This window comes from Topomyia yanbarensis, chromosome 2 (assembly GCF_030247195.1).
Source record: "Topomyia yanbarensis strain Yona2022 chromosome 2, ASM3024719v1, whole genome shotgun sequence".
NCBI classification, from domain to species: Eukaryota; Metazoa; Arthropoda; class Insecta; order Diptera; family Culicidae; genus Topomyia; species Topomyia yanbarensis.
This window is the reverse complement of record NC_080671.1, coordinates 416,218,666-416,237,174: the sequence shown is the minus strand read 5'-3', so window position 1 is coordinate 416,237,174 and position 18,509 is coordinate 416,218,666. Positions and strand designations below refer to the sequence as shown.

Here is an 18,509-nt window from a genome sequence, read left to right as displayed (position 1 = left end):
ACCGACACCCCACAACTTTTCCTAGAAATCAAATTTTTATTCATTTCATAATGATACAATATTATTAGTACGTTTATTTAGAGCATTTGAAGAAAAATTGGATTTACGTTAGTGCGCCGAATGTCATAAAAATTAACAAAACATTCGACAGCAGCGTTCATACTCGTCTGGATGTAAAATTTCGTTGGTAGATTTTAAGGTTTTAACCGAACGAAAACTTTTCACATCACCCCATTTTTCAGTACCTATTATTATCGGCCTGTCCTATGATCAACTAGGTGCATTGAAGACGAGTTTGAAAAATTCAATATTTTTAATTGCTTTTATAAAAAAATGTGCGCTGTTGGGGTAAAACCGACACCCTATGGTTAGGGTAAAACCGACACCCTGTTAAGATGGTTGTGTATAGTTGCGATTCATTTCAAAATACTGGGGATCTTTGTGACACTTCAATTAGTCTATTAGAACACTATAGTATTAGCAGAAACACACAGAAATACTTTTATTGTGTTTATTTCTTGTAAGTCTCTTTAAAAATCAAAAATTGGAATTTTTGCTTATCCGATTCTAACGAAACTTTTGCTATTTCTGCAAAAAGGTCATCAAACCGAATTTATAGTGTTCTCTTGGTTTGTCATAGACGAATTTTATCACAATGAGACAATGATATTATGTATACTCCAATAGATCGTTGATGATCAGAGTCCGAAAAATCAAATCTGAAAAAGATAGTTTTACTAAGAAGTGTGTGTGTCACTTATAAGTGAATGAATCCAATTAGCAGAACGTAGAACGCTTGAAAATCTTCTCTTATGAAATAAAATGACACTGGAGGTTGCAATGATGTGCGCAAGGATTATTTGGAAATACTCATATCAATAAATAATCCTATAGCATAAAATACTCTTATTTATAGTACTACGCTTTCGAACTTTCTTCCCCTCACTACATGATGAAGCAATAAAAAGCACATATTTGCATCATACATACTCACACTTTATTAATCAAGCATATATCTCATGTTTAATAAAGATAAAGATTTTAATAAAGTGGAGAGAAAATAAATTAAAGGGGGTGTCGATCTTACCCCTATGGGGTGTCGGTTTTACCCGCAGTGCTTACAAAAAGTCACTTTGTTTACCAAGTTTTACAACCAATATTTTTTAATGAAATAAATTTTTTGAAGCGCTGAAAAAATTAAGTCTTGTTAAGAATTTTCTGAAGAAGAATTCTGCATAAAAATTATAATTTTATTGGTTTTGTGGCAACTTAGAAAAAGTGTTAAGCTTAAGGTGTCGGTTTTAACCATAATTCCCCTACCAGTACTCAACGGGTATTTTCCCACCTCTGCCCTAAACCCACATTGTATATTATTTGACCATGGCAGTGGATAATAAAGGTCGCCAAGTTCAGTACTAAAATTGATCACAATGTAACTAAACTAAAAATAAAATAATCGTATCCCAAGTTTATGTGATATAATCACTGTAATAATGCTTTGGTGGAAAAGCCCCCGGACCACGTCAAGGTACAGTATCATGCCGAGAGAATTACGATTCTCTTAGTTATTCCACATTTTTTACAGTTATTTTACTTACAATTCATCTTTCCCGTCACACAAAACATTACATTCTCCTTAGATTTGATCATGAATATTTTAGTTAAGAAAATATTTTACTAAATTCAGTTATATCGTCACTGGCAAACTATGGTTTAAATTAAATCAAGGATTATAACAAATTACATTTTGTATAATTTCACAGAGAATGACTAATGATGACGAAGAATGGCAATCAACTAAAACACAAAATTTATTTACAACTTCAGGAGCGGTACTTATAGCTAGGGGAATTATGGTTAAAACCGACACCTTAAGCTTAACAATTTTTCTAAGTTGCCACCAAACCAATAAAATTATAGTTTTTATGCAGAATTCTTCTTCAGAAAATTCTTAACAAGACTTAATTTTTTCAGCACTTCAAAAAATTAATTTCATTAAAAATTATTGGTTGTAAAACTTGGAAAACAAAGTGACTTTTTGTAGGCACTGCGGGTAAAACCGACACCCTATAGGGGTAAGATCGACACCCCCTTTAATTTATTTTCTCTCCACTTTATTAAAATCTTTATCTTTATTAAACATGAGATATATGCGTGAATAATAAAGTGTGAGTATGTATGATGCAAATATGTGCTTTTTATTGCTTCATCATGTAGTGAGGGGAAGAAAGTTCGAAAGCGTAGTACTATAAATAAGAGTATTTTATGCTATAGGATTATTTATTGATGAGTATTTTCAAATAATCCTTGCGCACATCGTTGCAACCTCCAGTTTCATATTATTTCGTAAGAGAAGATTTGCAAGCGTTCTACGTTCTGCTAATTGGATGACACACACACACTTTTTAGTAAAACTATCTTTTTCATATTTGATTTTTCGGACTCTGATCATCAACGATCTATTGGGATATACATAAGATCACTGTCTCATTATGATAAAGTTCGTCTATGACTAACGAAGAGAACACTAGAAATTTGGTTTGATGAGCTTTTTGCAGAAATAGCTACAGCTTCGATAGAATCAGATAAGCAAAAATTCCAATTTTTGATTTTTAATGAGACTTACAAGAAATAAACACAATAAAAGTATTTCTGTGCATTTCTGTTGATACTATAGTGTTCTAATAGGCTAATTGAAGTGTCACAAAGATCCCCAGTATTTTGAAATGAATCGCAAATATACACAACCATCTTAACAGCGTGTCGGTTTTACCCTAACCATAGGGTGTCGGTTTTACCCCACCAGCGCACATTTTTTTATAAAAGCGATTAAAAATATTGAATTTTTCAAACTCGTCTTCAATGCACCTAGTTGATCATAGGACAGGCCGATAATAATAGGTACTGAAAAATGTGGCGATTTGAAAAGCTTTTGTTCGGTTAAAACCTTAAAATCTACCAACGAAATTTAACATCCAGACGAGTATGAACGCTGCTGTCGTATGTTTTGTTTATTTTTATTACATTCGGCGTACTAACGTAAATCCAATTTTTCTTCAAATGCTCTAAATAAACGTTCTAATAATAATGTATCATTATGAAATGAATAAAAATTTGATTTCTAGGAAATGTTGTGGGGTGTCGGTTTTACCCACAGTGTCGGTTTTTCCCACAATTCCCCTACATAAACATAATTTTTCAGGCATTATATGACCTTATGAATCTATAATACATACTTAACTATAAAATAAAATCAAATTAAATCAGGGCCATCAGGGCACCCGATTGAAGCGATTTGGACAGGAAGAGTGGAGTAGCTTCCTGTTGCTAACATTTTGTGAACATTGGGCGGGCTCTTCTCCCCACCTATTGGGGCTACCTTTCACCACAACGGCTTGTATTGCGACTGATTGATATGATCTTGCCATTGGAAAGAGAATCTTAATCATTTCCGTGGTACGTGCAAGCGAAGTTGCTTGCCCGCTGCCCAATTCCTTTTTGGCCCATCATACAGTAGTGGCTTGCTGAATATGGTCAGTGGGCAATGCTTGATCAAGTTGTAGTGTAAGGACTGCCCAGTGCTATGGGCGGTGGTCCTGCTACAATAGGTGGTAGTAACACACACACACACACATCATCATGAAAGCTCACAACTCCAGAACCAGTCCTCTAAAAAAAATAAAATGTGCAATTTCGTTATTGACAGTTATTCAAACTTGAGTGTAGTTTCTCGCTGAACCGGTGTGGCACAAAGAGAAAAAAACGAACATGCTATCAGTTTACTGTCTGCTGGCTGACTGACTCGCACGCATCTCATCCATCTCATCACGTTTCCGCCAACATGCTGCGTATCGCGCTTCGCATTGACACGCGTCGCGTTTCACATGCCTTCCGGCAGCAGCGGCAGTTGATAAATCGGAAATCTAGTATTCTTTTGAAACAATTGTCAGTTTTTCATTCATTTTTACCCTGGAAGAATCACACATCATGAGTCACAATCCGGTGAAGCAAAATCCTCGACGTTCACCTCCCACACGGATTTCTTCCTATTCGAATATTCCAAGACCTACGTCGAAGCTTGAGACAGTTAAAATTTCTAGTCCCAAACAATCCACCCCACGAGTGATATTGGGTGCAGATGGTCGCCCCTCGAAGGCCACTCCTGCCAAGCAGGAAGCAACCGTCCAGAAACAGCGGAATGTCATCATAGAAGAACATAGCACCGATAATGTTGCTGTGGTTCCTGACGTCTTACCACTGCATCAGATCGTTCAAAGGCTTCCGCCTATGATTGCGTTTTCCATAGACCAGAGGTAAAAATAGTTAAGTTGGAAGTTTTCTCAAATAACAAAATGCCCACTTCATTGTCCTCAGAAAAGTTTTCAAAGAACTGCTTAACACAGACGCTGACGTTACCATCACGAGTGGTGTGCAATCAGAATTGAGCCAGGCAAACACAACAACTCAGGCAACGTTGTTCGAAATTTCCAACGCCAGTCAGGAGGATCAGTCTCGATTTTTGGTGGGTGACAACACTGCCATCGATGCCGGTTTGGAGACGCTTCCCAGCCAGGCTGTGTTCAGTGTCGTTCACGATGAAGAAATGCTGCCGGATTCTTCCAAAGGTGATGGACAGCGGCTTAGAAAGTTAACTGCCAGTAGCAGTTTTATGAACATTTGTGAATCGGATAAAAAGAAGCAGGAAGGCAAGCGAGCTGGAATACCATGGTGTTGGGTCGCAGGCATATTGTTGATGTTTATAATCACGATTTTTATGCTGTGCCTACCGTTGATATTACTAACGTATCGGGTGGAGTTTTTGGAGCGCAGCGCGGAGCAGTCATTTGGTCGAAATTTGCTTCTTTGGATATTTACTAAGTGGGAACAAGTTAAAGCCTTTCTAACAGCCGATATTTGAGATATCATGTACGGAATAATAAAGATAATTCTATTTTGATTACATACCGCGGAAATATCAACCATAACAGGCATCAAAATGGCATCTGCGACTACCGTATCTGGCTTATAGCTACAGGGTTTATAAGCACTACAATAAAGCTTCATATACCCATATACGGCATGTTTTAATGCTTGATATTCTTGGTGCTTATAAACATTTGTCTGTTATAAGATAAATATAATGCTTACTTTCGTGCTTAGTGGTTTCCTGGGTCACCGTTACTGTAGAATACAGAATTCGGTGGAGTCGGCTCTGGAGAGTGTTTGCTGAAGAATCATGATCACAACGATCCACATAAATGATAGTTAAGTAAGCCCTGCGCAATGGATTGATTTTTTATTTATTTATTTGCACCAACAGGCCCCTTGGCCCCAATGGTGGTTCCTTATACTAGTTACAATTACAAAATATACAATTCATACAGGACACAATTTTAACAATACATTTCATACAAAAAAAAATATAACACTTCTCACAGTTCGTCATTTGGAAATAAACACTTATAATTGTAAATAAATAAAATAATCAAAATCTTCAATAGTCGTAATGTGATGTTCAACATCCAGGTTTCCACGTCGTGTTGTTTCGGTTGACAAATTCACGGTAGCGAACGTTTCGAGGCCAAGTAGTCGCCTGCAGGGCTAGTGGCTTCCACTTTCCATCAAGCCCGATCCTGAACGACGCATAATCAATATCATCGACTGACTTCCACCCGGGAACAAGTTTTTTGATGTCAGTTGTATCAGTTGAATTGAGCCCGAGACACTGGGTAACTAAGGCACTCACTCGCTTTCGGAAACATGAGGTTCTATATTCGACAGGAACAAAGAGAACTCCATATCACTTCTATGTGCATTACCGGTTGGTGAATCAATCCGACTTGTATTCCTCGATTCGTTCGGTGGATCCACAGACGAAACCGGGGTAGAATTGAATGGGCATGAACGCTTCTGTGGCAATAGTTGAGATAATGTGCTTTGAATTTCATCGATTTTTAATTTCATATAAGCCACCTCATATTCGATATTGTTTGAAGATGGGTTTGGCTCTGACGACTCAGTCAGTGAGGTAGCGACAGTTTCAATGAATGCTTCCAAACATCTATCGCATAACCAGATAATATTTTTGGTGAGTGCATTGATGTTAGCCTCATTCAATCCCACACATTGAGCATGAAATCGTTTACAGCAGCTTCCTTGACACACAGTAATAATATCGACTTTGCAATCGATCGCCGTATCACACACTTCGCACACCATTCTGTACAGAAAAATATCAATAGCGACGCTTCGATCAGACGAACAATGGCACCTCGATAATTGAGATAAATCAGACAGTTATGCAAAATATCGTAGAATTGCGTTCGTTTTGCACTTTGACAATCACAGGATATATAACGCATAAAGTAATTGCTGCAGTTCGACACTTTTTCTCAACAGGAAAGATAAATATTTAGTATTAAATTCAACGTATACGAGGAACGAAAAACACGACCGGCGCACAGTGGTCAATGACTGTAGACTCAACAAATTCGTCAAGAAATTCTGACAGCTTAAAGAGTCCACTATGCACAGGGATGGTCTCCGTCGAAACGATACAGCGAGGACCATTTCGTGACGAATGGAGATCATCTCCTGTCCTGACTTTTGAGACAAGTTCAGAACAGAATTGACATCGCCACCACCACATATCTTCCATTGTCTTAAACTGGAGATCCGCAACTCCATCGACATGGAAGACGTTTGTTGCCTAATCGCGTAGCTAAAATTCAAGAGCTGACGTCTCACTCGGTTTGGAATCGTATCCCATCCGAAGACAATCCCGCCGATCTTGTTTCTCTCGGAATGGATCTCGATGAACTCCTCTCCACTGCACTGTGGTGGAACGGATCGCAGTGGCTGTAATCAATGTTCGCTCCTTGGGTAGCGAAGTATGTCTTCTTAGCAAAGCCAATCTCAGACCAACCGGAGGTCTGACAGACTATTGCCCTTCCGGTCGTGAATGAAGAACCGCCAGATATCGTCGATCGGTATTCCAATCTCCGTCAGCTACTGCGTATCGGCACGCAATACTAACCAACCAATTCTTGTCGGCCCGTTGACGGCTCTTGATATTTATCGAACAATGTTCAATCAATACGTCAACTTGAAATCGTCGGAAAGGCCATCGTAAATCTAAATCACGATATCTGCACGCACAATTCATGGACGGCATTATTCGTGTCAGCAGCCGACTTCACAATACTGGAATACCTGTCGTCGACGAAAGGCACCCAATCGTCCTCTCCAAACATCATCTCACCGAGACGATCGCCACAAGAGAACACAATAAGATGTTCCATGTCGGTCCCAGCTTGCTACTCTCGTTGTGCCAAACATTCTGGCCTCTCGGCGGACGGATCTTAGCGCACCATTGTACACGGCTGCGTGGCCTGCGCACGTGCCAACCCCAAATCGTTACAGTAATTGATCGGGCCAATATACGTGAGAACCACACTTCGAAATAAGAGATTCTTCAACGCGTAGTTCACCGTATAGGTATGTATGGCTACCAAAGCCGTGCATTTGAACCTCGTGTCAGATCTGACAAACGGCACATTCGTTGCGAGCCTGCGAAGATTTGACAGCCCGTACAGGAGAGCCTATTCATATCTACTGCGACAACGCCACGAACTTCGTTGGAGCACAGTGCAGAACTGGATGAACTCCAGAAGCTGTTTCGAACCCCGGGTCTCCAAGATGCAGTAGCAAACGAATGCGCAGATGACGAAATACAGTTTCACTTCATCCCACCTTGTTCTCTCACATTCGGTAAAATCTGGGAAGCCTGCGGAAAGTCCGTGAAAAAAAATTCTTCGGAAATGCGTTCCACACCGCATTGGTTCAGGTCGAGCCAACTGCTAAATTTTTGCCCAGTCGCGCCGTTGTCGAACAATCTTTCCGATGAGCTTGCTCTGAGCCCAACACATTTCCTGGTTGTCCGATGAATGCGGTACGCGATCCAGATTGTCGCGAAGTTCCTGTTTCCAGATTATCTCGAAACGAGCGGTTTCAGATAATGATTGAACATGGCTTTAAGATAAAACTGATTCGTGTGACTCTGGATGGGTCAAAACCAAGCGTCAAAATATTCGGAAAGACATCCGATCCGACTTGTTTGTGATATTAGATAAATTAAAGCAGGGATATGGGTTCTATAATCTATTGTGTAAAGGAACGGACCAATTCTCATAGCTTCGCGGATGAAGCATGACATGAAACGGAACAGTGTAGGTTCCGAGATGGAAATCGATGGGCTATGAGATGGTCGACGAATTCCAAGATAAATTGGAACACTTGTTACATGTGATGACGATATTAACCGTGAGGTAAAAAGGGGTATTGCTATGAATTTTCTATGGTTTACGTAGTCAGCTAATGTCTCGTAGCCTACAGATGCGCACAAAACTTGCTTTAGAGAAATCGCTGATACTCCTTGTTGCTCTGTACGTCCACGAGACACGGGTGGTGAAGGAAGCTGTCTATCTGGTGCTAGGTATGCTTGAGAAAATATTTCTGCGTTAGATATTCGGCGGTGCAGTATAAAATACAGAGTGGCACAGACACATGTACCACGAGCTGTACCAAGCATAGAAACAGGCTAAGATTGGAAGGTCGATAAAACAGTGGACTACATACACTGGACATATATAGCGTGAATGCCGGAAGAGAGACCAGCTAAAGTAATGATTAGCAGAGAACCTGGTAAAGGCCGACTTCCATAAGCCCTCTGTTGAATAGTGTTAAAGCCTGTACATCGCCATATCCTTGTCACCCGGATTATTGTCATATCTTATGGAGCGCTTATACAAGCATTAAATGAGTGGATATACCGTATCTGGGACGGGACCTGCGGATAGATGTTTTCATGTCTGTTTTTTTCTGTTCATTTTATCGTATAGCCTCTTTCTCTGCCTTACATATTTTGAATGGACTGGCTGCTCTCGATGCCAGTTAAACCCATTCCGGAACCGGTTCGGAATTCTGAATGGAATCAGTATGGATTCCGAATCAAATGCAACAACCGACTCAATCGGTTTCGGAGTCCTGTTGTTGCATTTGATTCGGAATCCATACTGACTCCATTCAGGATTCCGAATCAAATTCCGAATGGTTTGACCGGGATGTTGGGTTTTTTCGTATCCACACGTCCCGTCCCAGTACCGTATGCATAAAATTTACATGAAAAGAAAGGAGAGACGGATAGAAAAAAACTGGGTCGGGACCTGTGGATAGATGTTTTTTTCTTATTTTTTCTGTTAATCATATCTTTCGTCTCAAATATCCACTCTTTCTGCCTCACACACATATTTTAACCCTCAAAAAGGCAACCGGGTCTCAGAGGCCCGGCACGTTACAATTTTTTAGTTACAAAAAAATGTGTATGCAGTATAAGCTTGGGCATGGAAATTTTGATAAGTAGCTTTGAAATCTATAACAAAAATAATGAATTGTTAAATTTTCATCTATGGAGTGATGCGCAGCTATGTTTGAATTTTTTACATGCACAAAAAGGCAAGCCGGGCCTGGCAGGCCCGGTGTACATGCAATATTTACTAGGAATACCACGGGTTTTATACAATAATATTTATCTGAAAAAAAAAACATTTTGATGAGTTCATCTTCATAGTAGCAGGCATTTTTTTTATGTTTTGATTGATTTTATCTTTTTACCTTTTCATATAAGAAAAAAATCTTGAAAGTTTGAGCGAATTCTATACATTTCTTTTATAAGAAATGTAAAAATAGCATACGATAATGGCGTGTGTCATATTTTTTTAGGTAAATACTTTTATTTCATCCACTGTGGTCTACTTGACAATTATTTGGATACAACATAACCTAACTCTGTCGTTATTGTCTATTTTTGTTGTCTATTCTTTGTGATATAGTTGTCGTAATTATTCAAATTGTAAGATCTAAAAGCAACAAAAAATTGAAATGGCTATAAGACGATATGCCCATGTTTGCAATCGTCTCAAAGAATCTGAAATAATGGAAGAAATTCGACCAAATTCAACAGCAGACGATTCCGAAACTGATTTGCAAAGCGAGGAAGAAGATGTGAATGATATTGCTTCCGACGATGAATCTGATGCAGAAAAATATGAATATGTACTCCGGTTATGCATCAGAAGAAATTAATAGCAACCCAGAAACATTTATTGGTCGTTTTCAAACGAAATGGAGCTCAGAACCAATCGACAGTCGACGTGATCTTCCGAGTACCTTTTGGAAAAAAAATTGACCTTTTTACATCCATCGCCTTATACGCTGAAATCGGGATTTGTTGCGTGTTCGTACTCATCATCCTGTAATTCCGGAACCGGAAATCGGATTAATTAGAAATTCAACAGAAGACAATAGGAACGCTGTACCTTTCATTTGAAACCAAGTTTGTAAAAATCGGTAAAGAATTCGCTGAGAAATAGGTATGACATTATCTTAGGAACTTGGTAAGTTCCCCCGGGGCATTAAGAACCGCCATAGCTGGCCAATGTGGTCGAAGTGCCTTCGGTGGATCATTAATGATCAAGACATGCAAAGCCAAGTAATGTTGAACATATTTTAATATATATTGCATCATTTGGACATCATGGTGGTATCAGTTTCTATGGAAATTTGCTGTGTGATTGTACTCTTCAACACGTAACTCCAGAACCGAAAGTCGGATCAATAAAAAAAATCAATAGCGACCGATGGGAAGGCTGCACCTTTCATTTGAGACTAAATTTGTACAAATCGGTCCAGCCAGCTCAGAGAAAAATCGGTGAGATTGTTTGCCACATACATACATCCATACATACATACACACATACAGATATTTTACAATCTCGACGAACTGAGTCGAATGGTACAAGAGATTTGGCCCTGCGGGTCTCGGTTAAAAAGTCGAAATTTCAACCGATTGCATAACCTTTCTATATGAGAACGGCAAAAAGGAGCTTGAATTTAGACGGGCCTGAGAGGCCCGGCTTGCCCTTTAATGTTAGGATTTTAGCTTGCCTTCACAAGGGTTAAATAGACTGGCTGCAAATGACGTTCGATTTTTGCATGTCTCGTGTCAGAGAAAAATGCTATCGATACCTCAAAAGTTCTCCGTGTGTACTGGGAAGGGTTCCTATCTACAAAATTTTCCATACCACAATGGGGAAAATAAAATGCTTTGGAGCTACCTCTCCAAAATTAGTTTGTACTCTTTTTTTTTTTTTTTTTTTTTTTTATTTATCTAAAATTAATTGGCTTAACTTCTAAAACATAGCCCTGCCAAGTGGAAACATATGCATAAACCTAATCTTGTTTACAGATCGATATCACATTCGATTATAAAATCGGCAACTGCCACAAATAATTCTCTATCGTTCGCTTTTAGTACTGGTTGTATATCTGGCACTATGTGCTTTCTAAGGAGAATCCGCCATAACTTCTCTCGTTGTCCATCGAACCTTGTGCAGCTGAAAATTATATGATTCGAATCTGCTGTTGCTGACCCACAGGAACACATGTCATCATCGATTATCCCATTGCGACACAAATGTGCAGGGAGTCGTGAATGGTTACTTATTAGTTTGCAAAGGATTACTACTTGCCTTCTCGAGAGTTGCAAATCCTGGAACCACGGTTTAAACGAAATCATCGGTAGTATGCTATAACAGAAACGACCTTTTTCCCCGGTCGTCCACGCTGCCTGCCATCGTTCTTTAACACGAAGCCTGTGGGGGAATGTTACGTCGAGACTAGTGATGACATAGTCTTCTAAAGTTGAACCATTGCAAGAAGCCAATTTTGCTTCTTGATCAGCTAACTCGTTTATTGTTATTCCCCTATGGGACGGAACCCACATGAAGATTAATTCTGAACCTTTGTTTTCAGCTGAAATAACTTCGCGTTTTATGTCGAACCATGCTACTGGAATCGTTGAACTTATCTTACAATTACAAAGACTTGTTACACTGCTTAAACTGTCCGTCATTACCACGTACTTCCCCATGGGCATCGATGCGATTTGTTGAGCAGCTTTGCGAATAGCCAACAATTCAGCCATGTACACCGACACTGTTGAAGGAAGCTTTGTTTTAATAGATGGAATACCGGAGTCATTCACTACGGCATAGCCAACATTGTTGTTATCTTTAGATCCATCAGTAGCAAATATTTTGACGTTTCCATAGTGTTCTCTAACTCTTTTGTTGACAATTTCAGATGCAGATACATGATGCTCTTGAGAAAGTTGATTCTTGATGGACAGATCAACTTTCAGTCTCTTCATTCGTATTTCCAAAGGGAACATGAAGCATGGCAAATTTGGCACGGTTTGCTGTACCGGATGATACTCGTGAAACTGTAGAACCGCCTGGCTTATAGCTGTGGCATTACAGCTGTCGCGGATCGTTTGCGCTGCAAAGCGCTCATACCACGACTCTAACGAAAGGCGTTTATTAACGAACCGTATTACCGCTGATTCTCGTCGCAAGCTTAGTGGGGTCAGGCCCGCTAGTATATCTAAGGAACCAGTATGAGTTGTTCTAGTGGCTCCTAGGCATACTCGGATACACGCCCATTGAACCCTATCCAATACTAATGCATCTCGCTTTGTAATGTTGACCAGGAAGATGGCACCGTACTCTAATATTGATCGCACACATGATTTGTAGATATTTAGTAATGCTGAGGGATGCGCACCCCAATACTGACTGGCCACACTGCGCAGAAAGTTCACATATGGCATCGTACGCCGCTTCAGTTCGGAAATATGAAGACCCCAGGACAGTTTTTCAGTTATATGCATTCCCAACAGTTTCATCGAGCCCACACAAGTAACAATTGATTCATTGATACGAATTGACGGTTGCTCTTCCATTTGTTTTCTTGAAATAACCATAACACGACTCTTAGTTGGAGAGACCTCCAACCCCAGATCAGACACGCTTTGAATCATACTGTCGATAGCCCTTTGTAATACGTTGCAGCTATCCCTTAACACAGATCCACGAACCGCTACAGAAATATCATCAGCGTAACCAACTTTAATAGCCGCATTTGGAATGTTTTTCATTAACCCTGCTATATAGATGTTGAAGCAGATAGGACTGAGCGGAGATCCTTGGGGAAGACCTTTCCACGTAGTCCTCTGTATATTTTGAGAAGCCAAGGGAATGGAAACGATACGTTCTTCGAATAGCCTGTAGATGGCACTGATGATACAGTTGCAAACATGTGTCGTTCGCAATTCTCGAACCAACAGGTTAACATCGACGTTGTCATAGGCACTCTTCAGGTCAATACTGCAAATGATCATGTGTTCTCGTTGCCGTAATGCTGCTGATGCTTGATCGATGAGGAGATGAAGTGCATCCATCGTCCCTTTACCCTTGCGAAATCCACACATTTCGAAGGGCAGAAAATTTCTGCTCTCTATATGCTGCTCTAATTTGTCTTTAACCATTAGTTCGTAAATTTTACGGAAACAAGATGCCAAAGCGATTGGGCGGATCGATGAAGCACTAGTTAGGTCTTGACCTGGTTTCGGAATTGCCACTATCTGGAAGTTCTTCCAGCTCTGAGGTATGTCAGCACCGGCATGTACATTGTTGTATATTCCCAGCAATACTTTCAAAGCACTAAACGGTAGATGATTGAAGACAGAGTAGGGAACTCCGTCTATTCCCGGCGAAGAATCCTTACCAGATTTCAGCACGGTCTTTAAGTCATGCATTGTGAAGAAGTTGGCTCTTACTTGGTCGCTGCAGCTACAACTGGAGAATTGTATCGGATAATTTTTTGCAGTACTAGGAGCCAGTCGGTCTAGCAGTTCCTCAATCAGCGACTCTGATGTAGCTTGCCGATTACTAGAAGCCACACGCCCTTTGAATCTCCGTGCCATTTTCCACAGTTTATCGACGGAAGTGTTGCTATCTAAGGAGTTACAGAACCAGTGCCAATATTCCGTTTTTTTCTGTTTCACCATAGATCGGAAAGCACGTTCGGCTTCAGTATGCTCATAATGTGCTTCAGCAGTCAGTAAGCGTTTCCACAGCTTATATGTAGCTCGTGTGAGTGCTTTGGCTGCTGTAAGTTCCTCGTCCCAGTATGGTTGCGATATTTTAGAAATGTTAGAAACTCGTTTCGGTATAACCGCCGAAAATTCAATAGCCTCCCAGACACACTCAAAGAAGCGCTCAAATGTTGGTTCGTCTGAAAAGTTGTCTATTCGTTCGTCAAGTTTATCGGTGAATTTGTTCCAGTCCATTTTTTTAAAATTTATTGGTCCATAATGCTTTGTGATTGATGTTGCAGCAGATCCAAATATAATTGGGAAGTGATCACTTCCACATGGTGATTCTTGAACTTCCCAGATAAAGTCTAAACTCAACTCCGATGAAACAAACGTGATGTCAATTGAGCTCCATGACCGGTTCGCATCGAAACGAGTCGGTTCACTGTTATTCAGGATTACCAGGTTACATGCATCCAGGGCCTGAGACAGAAGGTGCCCCCGACGATTTTCCGATTGGTCGCCCCATAAGGGGTGTTTTGCGTTGAAATCTCCTCCTATTATGCACGGTGAAGGTACTGATAACATGAAGCTCTCAAACTCGGCTTGAGAAACTGATGCTTGCGGATGTACATATACTGAAACTACCGTAATTTTTCCAGCGCTACAGCTGAACTGACAAGCTGTTTGTTGAATTCCTGCTATTGAGGTTATATTATAAGCAGTTGGCTTGAATTCTCTACGTACTGCGAGTGCGACACCCATTGAGTTTCTGGTATGATCTTTGCGGAAAATCACATGATGGGGGAGATTGAAATTTGTATACCGATCAAAATGTGTTTCACTGAGAAAGGACACATTAATATTTAGGTCGTTTATCATATTTATAAGAGATGCACGTTTGCTTAATAAACCTCTACAGTTCCACTGTAGACATTGCAGTGGAATTACATACTGTGGGTAGGTCGATGTGACAGATTATCATAACCTTAGTGTTGACAAATACTCTTGCACTTTGTTATTTACAACTGCCGTGATTTTCGAGAGAACCCACTCATTAATTTTCTCTCGCATATCTTCTTCTTCAAGCGACACTTCTAGCACATCAGCGATGACTTTCATTACTTCGTCTGACCCAATGCTCGACTTGATAGAATTGCATACCCCATCCGAAATATGTACCTCGAGACGGGGCAGCTCATCATGCAAGTCAACATTTGGACCATATCTGCGTTTGGGTGGAGGGGCATCCGGATAATGTATTTGCGGCGGGGAAGCGGGCCTTCCTTCCTTGACGTTGGGTGGGATTGCAGCTAAAGTTGTTGGTGTGGTGTTTCCAGCAATGAACCAATCGGTGTGACCTTGAGAATAGGTTTGACGGCGTTCAGCATCTTTCTTTTTTTGTTGAGAAATTCTAGGGCATAGTTTATGATCGTTTGCACGGTGTGAACCATTGCAATTCACACAGCGGGGTATAGATGGGTTACATTCATGTACAGAGCCAACTTCATCGACACAGTTGTTACAACGGGTTGAGCTTTTACAGCTCTTTTTGTCGTGTCCTAAACGCCAGCACTTGGCACATTGACGAATCGGGTACACATATTGTTTAATTGGGTACAGTACTTGATTAATTTCAAGGTGTGACGGAAGATTTAATCCTTGAAACGTAATTATTACCGTATACAAAGGTATGTCCTTGCCATCATCCGATTTCTTGACAATACGTCGAGCGTCAATTATCGGCGGATTACAATCCTGCGCCATTTTGGATTTATCGAAAGCCTTCGCGGTTTTCAATTCCGCACTGTCCACCTCAGGTTCGATGTATGCTACTCCAAGGCATTCAACCAAACGTTGAGGAATTGTAAACTGCACATTATCGTTGATTTCGGCCACCAATTTATTGGCAGCATCGCCAGTCCTCATTAGAATTTTCATTTTGGTTTTTGATATGGGAATAGCTCGTACATAGTCCAATTCAAATGACTTAATGATTGATTTAGCAATCTTAGAGCAGTGTAGATTGCCGTGTTTTGCCTCTGCAATAACCAGGTAAGGCCCCGCATGTGAGGCACTATATTTCCTCACACGACGCACCGGCTGGTCGTCTGGCATTGTTCAGCTCCACAATATGCAGAAGAAAAGAGATGGGATAATAGCTTGTTATTGAAACGTTTAGCACAGCACACGATAACGATGTGATACGTACCGAAGCACAATGCGAACTGTAGTTTGTACTCTTTTTTGTCTGTCTTTTTAGTGTTCTTGGAAAATACGACATAAATTTCGTATCGCTCTTTTATTTAAAATTATACCACTATCTTATAAAACCATCTGACAACGCTGTCTTTGACATCGCCGCGTATGTGCGCACACGCAGCGGCGCGTCTTGTCGGCCATCTTGTTCGTCAAACGTTCGTTCAATTTCTCCCGGTTTGCGAGTTTTTCTCGTTTTTTCGATGCGCGTTTTGTTTGTTGCTGCCCCGCACCTCACACACACGCTTCGTTCGATACGTGTGAAAGAACGAGCTAGCGATATAGCTTGTTCCAGTCATCCCTTTTGTACCCTTTCGCTGTCGCTTTCGTTCGCGAAACTGCGAGAGCGACGTTCAGAGTTGAGTTTGCTTTTCGACTGCTTGCTGAACTGTGGTGTTGTGGCTTTGCTGCTGCTGTTGCAAAGAGAGAGAGTGCGTTCGCGAGGAAAAACGTTTCATGTTATTTTGACCCTGTGCAAAGCGCGTATTTGGAATATTATAAGCTGTACGGACTTCCGTAAAAATATCCCGTCGAAGCACCTGGAATCATGTCAGATTCGAATACTACAGAAACAGCAGCCGCTCCGACGGAAGTTGAGGCGAAAACGCCGGTAAGTACGCAGCGATTTTTCTTGCAAGTGTGAAGCAGATTTGTATCGTCATCGCGCTTGGGATTTCGAGCGGGAGCGAAAAAATGTCCATCTTTATTTGTGCTTCGTCTTGTGAACGAGGGAAAATTACCACATCGGCGTGGGTTTGTCGGAACTAGATTTTTCACGTTGTAACAGGAAAAATGCTTCCTCCCGAAGACCGATTCGATGCATTTCAAAAAGGAAGAAAGCCTTTCCGGGTTCCGTCTCGGTACGGTCAAGCAGTAGCGCTAGCTTTGCTTCCATCTTTTCCCTCGTCACGAAATGGGTTTTCGACCCATTCGTTGGGTGGTGGTGTTGGTGTCATCGAATGAAAAACTCTGCAGTGTGCGTGCGTGATGAAATGGGAAAATTTTTCAAGTGACGCGAAGCTCTAATCGATCCAGAAGATGTTCGAAATCGAGCTATTTTGAGGGAGAAGATCCTCGTTTCGACACATATCTACTAATTTTGTGGTGATGTTTGCGGATATCCGACGATCTATTGTTTGACGCTATTGCGTGATTAGCACGAAATGCCACAGAAAATGTGTGCGCTTAGGTGTTTGTGTGCGTTGCGGTGTTTAGTTTGAAATCACATAACGGCAACTACTGTACCTGTGTGCAATTGATATGATAAATAATACGGTCAGTTACCTTTTCAACTTTAACGCGGTGATTTGTGCAAAATAAATTTAGAAAGGGAAGGCGTTTATTTTTTTTTTGTCTGATTAACAGTCTACACTAGCGGACTATCGTTGACAATAAAATTACAAATAGTTTGTTATTTATTGTTGCATTGGTTACGAAAATCTCAGTATACAACAGTATATAAGGTCATGCAGGTATCTGCTACGCCGCCATGATTTCTATGCCAACATCTAAAACGTCGCGTTAGGGTCGATCCACAATAAATAGAATCAATTTCATTCGACACAATTTTGTGATACTCGAGTTCGTTTAATTTGTTGGTGAATTATGATGAAAAGTTTTTGTTATTCACCGACATGTTCAAAACAACACTTCATCAATTAGCGGTGCGATATTTAAACTTTTTAACAAACATCTAATGATTGAAGCATGCCGTGCCGTGTCTGAATAGTGAAGGTCGAGCTTCGAGCAAAACGAGCAGAACAATTTGAACTGTCAGTGGGGCCCATAATTTATGTGCCCGCTGAGATGTTGACTTATGTCAGTTCAATACAAATGGGATAGGGGTGCCATATACGTGAGGTCATGGCTACAAATTTAGGAAATCACATAGCCTGTAGTATGGATTAAATAACGTATAGGTTTGTTAGATTGGTTAAAAATAACTAATAATTCATGGTTACAAAAATAATATGCTGAATTTACGAAAGTTTTCGTGTTGCTATACACCAGTGGGTGCGGATTTATTATATCCATGTTTGAATGAGTAATATCGATCAAGGAGTTTTTATTCTCTAACTTTAAGCACCTTGATATCGATTACCTCGAGGGACCCTTTCAATGATCATTCTGAGGTATACACCGTTTCCAACATTAAAATTTGGTCTTGTCAAACTACAAATGGCGTGAAAATCTGACTTGGTTTACGAAATTAAATCAAATCGATCTGAAAATAGAAAGCATACAAGCTTTTTGAACT

At 40.4% G+C, this 18,509-nt stretch overlaps 2 protein-coding genes across 4 annotated transcripts in view; both read left to right on the top strand.

Moving 5' to 3' along the window:
• Positions 1-18,509, top strand: part of LOC131685153 (enolase-phosphatase E1) — a 79,209-nt gene that overhangs the window by 19,596 nt on the left and 41,104 nt on the right. Inside the window, exon 1 of one of the 3 annotated variants that reach the window (XM_058968640.1) lies at positions 16,610-16,862. The exons of 1 other annotated variant lie outside the window; for it this stretch is intronic. In XM_058968640.1, the coding sequence (XP_058824623.1) occupies positions 16,800-16,862 (63 nt within the window). In that variant the 5' untranslated portion in view covers positions 16,610-16,799. Of the gene's footprint in view, positions 1-16,609; positions 16,863-18,509 lie in introns of those variants that run through there. One more of the 3 variants, XM_058968641.1, reaches the window with a different exon arrangement.
• LOC131685154 (uncharacterized) lies at positions 3,921-4,955 on the top strand. The gene is made up of 2 exons (XM_058968644.1): positions 3,921-4,313; positions 4,375-4,955. The coding sequence occupies exons 1-2, from the start codon at positions 3,988-3,990 to the stop codon at positions 4,916-4,918; spliced, it is 870 nt and encodes a 289-aa protein (XP_058824627.1). The 5' UTR covers positions 3,921-3,987; the 3' UTR covers positions 4,919-4,955.

Coding starts and splice junctions, on each gene's coding strand:
- LOC131685154 (XM_058968644.1), top strand. CDS start 3,988: ATGAGTCACAATCCGGTGAAGCAAAATCCTCGACGTTCACCTCCCACA. Junction 4,314..4,374: donor GCGTTTTCCATAGACCAGAG/GTAAAAATAGTT, acceptor CATTGTCCTCAG/AAAAGTTTTCAAAGAACTGC.